The sequence below is a fragment of the Ammodytes marinus genome, assembly GCF_949987685.1.
Source record: "Ammodytes marinus genome assembly, chromosome: 21".
In the NCBI taxonomy this organism is placed as follows: Eukaryota; Metazoa; Chordata; class Actinopteri; order Uranoscopiformes; family Ammodytidae; genus Ammodytes; species Ammodytes marinus.
This window is the reverse complement of record NC_137225.1, coordinates 8,231,558-8,240,380: the sequence shown is the minus strand read 5'-3', so window position 1 is coordinate 8,240,380 and position 8,823 is coordinate 8,231,558. Positions and strand designations below refer to the sequence as shown.

Here is an 8,823-nt window from a genome sequence, read left to right as displayed (position 1 = left end):
AAGCCCAACTTGGGTAAAGGGTTTTATGACTCGTAGCTATGTTAGATAAGAGGAGAGTCTGCCCAACATATCTGGAGATTAAGAACAATGACGTGATTAATACACTGATTCATTAGAATGGGATTAGCCGTCACATATGGGAAATCAATAGTACAACGGAGCGCTAAGGTAAATATCAGACACAACTCTACCGGGCTATTTAAACAGAGATCACTGCTTCTCATAAAGAAGCTAATCTCCCAATAAAGTTAAACCTTGAATCAATCCTTTTACCTTTCCTTTTCTTACGTAGGCCACAGACTTCCTTGGGGAAAGGAGTCTATGTTAGGGTATCTATCACCCTGTACAGCAAAACCAACACAATCCATGCACTTGAAAACGAGGAAATTGTATTTAAAAGTCAGCAAAATAAACATTTTCATGGTTTTAACATTAATATGCGTCATCGGTTTGACTATAGAGATCACACCAAAGTATGGGAAAAAAACAACCTTCTCTCTTTTTCTCCACCTCTACCTGGTCTGAAAACCTGTCCAGATTGTTCCCCCCCCCTATGATGTCACAAGGGCAGTTAGATTCAGGGACAATCAGAGCAGAGGGGGCCTAAAGTGACAGGCTCTAAAACAGAACGTTAGAAGAGACTCAACAATGGCACTGTGATACATTTTTAGGACACTACACAATGAAAACTGTTTTTACTAGAAACCCAAATAACAATTTTGAACCTAAAAAAGGGGAATAATGTGTGACCTTTTAGGAATTTAAGTAATCTCAACAAAAGGACAGCACTAAATCTGGCACAAACAGTTTAAACCAAAAGAGAGACAAGATGAAATCATTTATGCCCACCACTTGACAGACATAGATAACCAAGTGAAAATCCCAACATTTGACCCAGACGGTAAAGGATAAGTAAGATGTTAGGCACTGACCTGGTCATCTTGTCAGTGCAGGACATGGTGATGAGCTGCTCTCCCTGCAGGACCCCGTCCCACGTCTGTGTTGGCCCCCGGCACCTCACCGCCACCGTGCCCTCGCCTGACTCCAGTTTGGTCCTTAGGTGGCTACGGTGCTTTCTCATGAGGTGCCTGCTGCTGTGAACTGTCAGAAACAACACACACACACGCACGCACACACGCACGCACGCACGCACGCACGCACACACACACACACACACACACACACACACACACACACACACACACACACACACACACACACACACACCCATGAATACACCACAGCCCCAGACTGACTACTGAAGGGAAAATTTAATTTGAGCTGAAGCGGGTAGGCGGGCGGAGCCAGGCTATCTCTTGGGTGCGGTTGTTACCTACCGGGTCACCCTTTAATGCCTGTCTGTACTAATCAGATTATAAGAAATGTCAAATTGGATGGCACATATAATTTATTTGTAATCTATAGACTGTGTATTATGTACACATGGAATTAATCCTTTGCCTATATAACACATACTGTATTTGATGCAGTAAATGAAGGAGATATGTTGTACTGCTTATGCCTCATAGCAGAACCTAGCAGATGCCATGTGTAATTAAGTTGATCCGTTATTATCTTAACTTAACATGCATTTTGCTTTTTTCCCCCTGTATAAAACCTGAACAACTCAATAAATACAATGTTCAAAAAGAAAAGAAAAAACACACAGTAAAAACCTGTTCTTGTTTTAACACTAAGTTAAGGTATTCATAAGTAGTCTGCATAATATAAGAAAACAAAGACTTTCAGGGAAAAGGAAAAACTCAAACTGAGGAAAAGGATGAATTGTAGATACATATAGCTATATATTTTTTTTTTGTAGATTTTTTTTTTTCGCTTAAAGTAAAATCTCCCTAATAAGGGTGGCTCAGTGTATGTTCATAATCACTGGTTTTGTCTTACCGGTAATAACCTCTTCTTTCTTTAGGCTTAAACTCCACTTCCCTTTCCCTCTCTTCCTCCTTGGCTGTTGCTTGTGGCTGACATGACAGAAGCTAAATTAAGCCCTGACTTCCAGCTCAGAAGTGTTTAAAAACAAATAGGAAAAGGTACCAAGTCGTTTTTCTAATCTCTGAGAGCATACTGCAGAACATTTAAAAAGGTTTAACGACCCCCAAAAAAAAACCATCAGGTTCAAAGGCTTCTCCAATCCTCCTCTCCCCATCTCCCTTTCCATCCTTACTGGTATGAAAACCTCCTTGTGTACTGCATTGAAGTGTTTATTCATAGAGGTGAATAGCAGATTCAGTCTGCATTGAAAGGACTGGGGGAGATATACACATTCTACTGATGGAACCTGCATTCCAGATTACATTTCTGAACTTGTACGCCAACAACAAAAATGCTGGGCAAACCGTCTAAATGAATATACAATTTATTTTCATTGGGTAAGCAATACAATGTCATCTAGTCGGCACTGCGTGGCTGAAAGAGGCTAAAGAAGGAATGGGACATCAATAGGATGCCAGATGCTTGACTGAAGAAAAAGCAGAGCAGTGACTTTTAGAAAATCATCCTTCTGTAAACCTACGACACTGACTGAAAGAATTAAACGATAAAGAAAATGAATCAAATTAAATTAAATAGAGATGCGTCATGTGCATCAAGCTATTTTCTATCCACTTTTCAGCACTGCCAACCTGGATGTAACAGTAGAAACTGGTGTCTTACGGTCAGAGGAGATTTCATAAGGTGAGTTGAGCCTCCCGTCCCCGCACGGCGACGTGCTGATGTACATGTGGAAATGGACGTCGTCTCTCAACCTGTAGCCGCACTCCTTGTGCCGCACGAATATGGACTCCTCCCAGTCCTCCGCTCTTTTACTTTAGTGGTGAAGAAGAGAAGAAAAAAAACAGGACTGATGAGAAAGGTAGCACCATTCATCACAACATAAGAAATAGATTTCCACTTTTCGTTTTCCGGTGATGGAGTGAGGCAGAGAAGGAGAGAGAGATGGACACTGTCCCGCCTCCATGACAGCAGTCCCATTCTCCTGCTGTCACATGCACGCCTGGACATTCAACACTGTCCAAATGTATCAGGGGCACACAGTAACCTGTGATCTATACATGCTTTGCATTTCAGTCATGAAGGTGTCAGCACGAAGGTCAAGTATAGAATTGGCGGATGTAAAATACGTTTAACAAACAAACATCCAAGAGCCAAGGCCAGTGGCCAAACTCAATCTTTCCACCGACCAATGGTGTACCTTCATCAGTCAGTCAGTAACAGCGTGCCAAGTTGATATGGTCGGTCCCACTTTGCTGTGGTTCAGCCAAAAACACTGACACTGGACATAAATGTATGCATACCATTACACTTGATTTTCAAATTAGAAAAGCTGATGACGTGATAAAACATAAGATCAGTCAAGTGCTTCAGTGATAAAAGCTTAAAATAGGATAATAGTTTCCAGTGAATAAATCAGGTTTAGAAAAGTTCTCCCCATCCAGTAACAATAAAAAGAATACTACTGTGATGAATAATATAAAATAATATACTTCAACATCGACAAAACTGGGTCATTGTTTCTGCTTTGAGCAGGAATAAAGCCTTCATCGCTCACACCCACACATATGTACGTACACATAGTATATGTAAACTATGCATCATGATGCAAAGCACGGCTGCACTCTTTATATAACCTCTCCTCCATCTCCGATGTCCTTTCGCAGAGCGTAAATATGGCAGTTCTGGCATTTTGTTTGGTCATTTCATTATGAGTTATCTTCCCCATTAGCCATTTTACTCAGCCACAAAGTCTCTGTACCTGCCACCCAACATTGTTCTAAGACAAAAAGTCAGTGCTGTGTATGCAAATATGACATTCAACGATCTAGACTTCAAGCCACTAATCTGATGAATCAGCTTGCTATCAACTTCCTCAGGGAGCTCAAAAGCATAATGTATGCTCATGCACTGGAGGCAGATAGGAGTCCAAACTCATCAAGACTGTCTCTTGATACCGGTAAAAATCTTAGTGAGTGTTTGTGTGCGCACATGTACAGGTTGCAAAGGCACACAGAGTTGATACACTTAAAGATGTCCTAAAAACCATGAACAAGTTACCAGTCACCAATACGGAACCGGCGTTCTATCATTATAAAATCGCTAATATAATATAATGATGAATGAGGTTTTTCTTCCCTCAGTCTTCCCTTGGCCAAGCTGTCCTGTTAATCCTAACCCTACATTTTTACTAGTTTGATGTCACACTAGTAAAACGTAGGGTTAGACAGTGAGACCATAAAACACTCTTTCTGCCTTTTCTCAGGCTAGGATGAACCGATTTCAAAAATGTTTGCACATTTATACTAAATAGGATGTCAGAGTTCATACACCTTCATATTCCCACAGGTGAAGTAGTTATAATGAGATAGCATGTTTAGTTAGCTGGAAAGAACAGCATGGAACAGGTTATGGAAAAGTCTCTGGTGAACAAAGCAGTACCCATGGAGCTTATCATAGAGGAGAGAGTATTGTCTGGCACTGCGTTCACAACAAAACCATGTTTAAAGCTAACCTTCCTATAAAGCATAATGTAATGTAATGCATGTGGACATTGCTGGAAAGAACCTTGGACACTTTATTCTCTAAAGCTTTTGCAGCTATATTATTCAAATATGCATAATGCATATTGCATTCACCTGAGGAATGCAAGGAGTACATTTTCATTTAGTTGGTTACAACTTAGTAGTTTTCAAATGCTGAATGCATCACTTGCAGTACTTGTTAAGGAGTCATTTTAAACTAAACCCGGAGGTAAACTTTTTGTCATAGCTTTACTCTATCTTTCCAATTTTTCTTGACTATGTCAATCAATGTGTCCCCAAAGACCTCATATCATTTCTTTCTGATTCCCATTTAATTTGTGCTTTTTTAAATACAAATGTATAGGGGTCAATTTGACCCCAGTCAAAACCGCACAATTCTGCCTATGCTGTTTTAATGTCATGTTTGCCATGGGTCCTAATTTAACCGTTGGTGCATCCCTTAAAAAACTCTACCTCCTAAGGCCAATTTATTTTTTTAATTATTTTTTGGGCATTTTTGCTTTCCTTAGACAGATTTTGGAGAGACAGAGTTGAAATGGGGCACAGAGGGGAAGACATGCAGAGAACTGACATGGGCGGGCTTTGAACCCGGGCCTGCTGCGAGGCCTGGACCCGGGGGGGGCACTCTGACCACTGCGACACGAACGCCCGCTCCTAAGGCCATTTTACATACATTAAGAAATAAATTCATATATTTTCATAAATGTGTGAAAATGGCACTAAGAATTGGTATGTACAGAACAGAAAAATAACATGAATGTATTTTTCCACCATTTAAAAAAAATAACCTTCTGTTTCAACTTTAGTCCTCACCATAGAAACCATATTCATCTTTATTTTAATGATTATAACTAGTGCTGTCAGTTAAACGCGTTATTAACGGCGTTAACACAAACCCATTTTACGGCGGTTCAAGTCAGTTCAAATGTATATGGTCAAAAAAAAGACGCATGAGATGAAGGCGATTTATTTTTCAACAGTAAACCAGCCTTCCAGACAACCAATCCACTAGCTATAGCGAGCATTGTCTCACCAATTTGAGAATGTAAATACTAAGGCCCGACCGATATATCGGCCGATTATAGCACATCTCCGAAAAATCGGAAAAAAATGTATTTAAAAAAAAAAGTATTATATTCAAGCAATCATGTTGAGTGAGATGCATTGCTGCCCCGGAAGTAGCCTACATACATAGCATTAAAGTTATAGCCTATTAACAGCAGCAGCAGGTGTGTTGTAATACATTGGATTAATTCACACTTGACAATTCCCCCTGACACCAATAGCAGAGTCATTGGTCATCTTTTGACTGTTAATAGTAATTGATAGAATTTATATAGTGCTTTCTTGGAGGTCATTCAAAGACACTTAACATCATACATATAGAAAAAGAAAACAAAATACAGACAAATTAAAGATAAGGTTTGGAATGGAGTCAGGTGTAATTATGCTTTCTTAAAGAGGTGAGTTTTGAGTTGGCTTTTGAATGAGTTTATCTAGTCTGAGATGCTGATGTTTGGAGGGAGGGAGTTCCAGAGGGTTGGGTGCAGTTACATAAAATGCCTAATGTCTGAGTTTAAAAATGCGTCATGTGACTTTAGACATATTTGTAACACTTAATTTTTTTAGATAATGCATAAATAAAAAGTTCCTGTACACCTATCGACAGTAACAAGTATTTATATATATTTAAGGGTTCAAAAAAGTAAATTTTTCAATATATATTTTGGGGATAAAAAAAAAAAAAAAAAATATATATATATATATATATATAGGGGAAGGTGGGGTGATTTGTGCAACTTTTTACTCAAAGTGATTTTAAAGTGAGGCCTTGACAGTTATGTCTCCAACTCAAATATGTACATATATTTCAGGATGTTGTGCATCCCTGGCAATAAAAACTTTGGATCTGGAATAAACTGTTTAAGAAATATAGCTTTCGGAAAAAAAGTTGTCTTGTCGCACAAATCACCCCACGTAGTGGGGTGATTTGTGCGTCATTGTGTCACAATGACAAAGTCACCATCATCATCTTTCTGGCCATCTGAACTCTCATCAGTGGTGTCGTTAAGTGGAATTGAGATGTCACTCTCTCCTGAGCTACTGTAGACTATCACTTTCTTTTGGTGACCAGCGTATACAGCCATGCCACTGGCACAACTCTCAGAAATGTACTTTGCACTAGTTGCTCCGTGCTTGTGGAACCAACTGCCACCTGACAAATGTGATTCCCCCTACATTTCTGCCTTTAAATCAAGGCTCAAAACCCATATGTACACCCTGGTGTTTCCTCCCCATTAACCTCTGCACTACTTACTTACCTCTGCACTACTATCTGTGTTTATGTGGATGTATGGGCTTTACGTCTTTTATTTTGGTTATTGTTATTTTACCTTCATTGTTTACCTACTGAATGCACTATGTACAGCACTTTGGACAGTGCAAACTGTCATAAATGTGCTTTTATAAATACATTTTACTTACTTACTTACTTATAACTCACCCAGGCCCTTGCGCACAAATCACCCCATCCCCAGAATTTTGGATAATAGGCATGATGCAGCAATTTAGGGTTGACATTGTGCTAACTATATAGACTCAAAGTGTAGCATACCAAAGCACTAAAACATGTGTCAAATGTTTTCAAACGTGTCTATAATTGTTCAGACACAATAATCAAAAAACCTTGATCATGGAAATTTTACTTTGAAAGGCAAAACACAGTTTTTTGAGCTTAAATGTGCTTATATCTTATTCCTTGTGTCTCCCTTCTTTACAGGATGAGTCAAATGGATGGCTCTTCTTAAATATGTGGTCACATTTCCAATTTCTTCCACGGTTTTCTAGAAACAAGGGGTTTTGCAACTTCCAAAATGCACAAATCACCCCACCTTCCCCTATATATATATATATATTTAATCGTTATTGTAATTTTTCTCGGACAATAATCGGCATCGGCACTCAAAAATCCATATCGGTCGGGCCCTAGTAAATACCACAGGGAGTTCAGAGCTGTAGGAAATGTAAGTACAGCACTCTCAGAAGGTCTGTGTTTTACAGCAGTAGACAGATTTATTACCTCAAGAAGACTTCCAGTTGAGAGTAGATGAAGCGTAGCAGGGCTCTGCGCGCTGTTACTTCAGCGTGACAGTCGTTGACCACTTGTCCCTGGTCACTCAGATACTCTCCGTTGATACATTTGGTGCCCGTGGATAACGCCACCACCTGGGCGTGCCGCAGGTCCAGACCTGTTCAACAAAAACACACAGATATATATACTCCTTATTGGGTTTGTCATATGTTCTAAATTGATTTCTTAATTTAGGAGCTTCATAGTATCCATCAGTGTTTAATACATGATGCATGTCTTTCCCCAGTCCAAGAACACAGATATTAACAAAGGAAGAAAATGCTCCTTTACATTACTAAGATTTATAAAAAATAAAAATGAACCAAGGTGCTAAAGGGGAAAGCTCTGACACTTAATGTTACTATTATTTCTCTGTGTGAATATATTCACGCAAAATGAATAAAGGCTCACTTTGGAAGAGGACATGCATAAATTGCATAAACGACCTCCGGCACATGTTGGCTTAAAAAAACATACTGAAGAAGGTAGGACAAGCGGTTATATTACGTTTCTATATTACTTTCAGACTAATTTGTGTGGGGTGAAAGCGCTGTCTCAAGTATTTAGAAAAACAAACAGCTACAGTTAAGATCATGCTCAATGTGCTAACACAGACATGGCCAACTTTAAATATACAGATGGCATAATGATGTAAAAATTGTGATAAAACTATTGTATAAAACATTTTCTTTGAAAAATGTAAGACAAACTAAAATTTTAAAAAGCCAATAAAATAAAACAGCGATGGGTGGACGGAAAAATAGAAAATCCTGTGAAATTTAAGGGATATTTAGGTTTTTAGGTTAGCATTTGTATATATGAGGAGAAAAAAAGTTTTTCTTCTGGCCCCCTCTGCAACAATACAATCCTGACTTCTGTCAGGACCTCATACAATCCCACTTAAAAAATTCTTAATCCCTTTAAATAAGAAAACATACAAGAACAGGGTAAAATGTAATCCTGGTAGGTGTAGGACAGGTTATTTCCATAACAACAGTTCTGAATAGCGTGGGTTGAGAATCTCTTTAGAAGCTCCTATCACAAACCATACAGGCCAGGATTAGCTGGATCCAAGAGAGAGAGGGAGGGAAAATATCCTTCACCTAAAAAACTGGACTGGCACCATAGCTTCTCATTCAT

The 8,823-nt window shown here is 39.0% G+C and overlaps 1 protein-coding gene across 1 annotated transcript in view; it reads right to left on the bottom strand.

The window, feature by feature from the left end:
• adarb2 (adenosine deaminase RNA specific B2 (inactive)) overlaps nucleotides 1-8,823 on the bottom strand; it is a gene marked incomplete at both ends in the record, with an annotated part of 182,693 nt that overhangs the window by 12,065 nt on the left and 161,805 nt on the right. Inside the window, 3 exon segments of the mRNA XM_080050028.1 lie at nucleotides 933-1,101; nucleotides 2,671-2,822; nucleotides 7,633-7,801. Coding sequence (XP_079906154.1) covers nucleotides 933-1,101; nucleotides 2,671-2,822; nucleotides 7,633-7,801 — 490 coding nt within the window.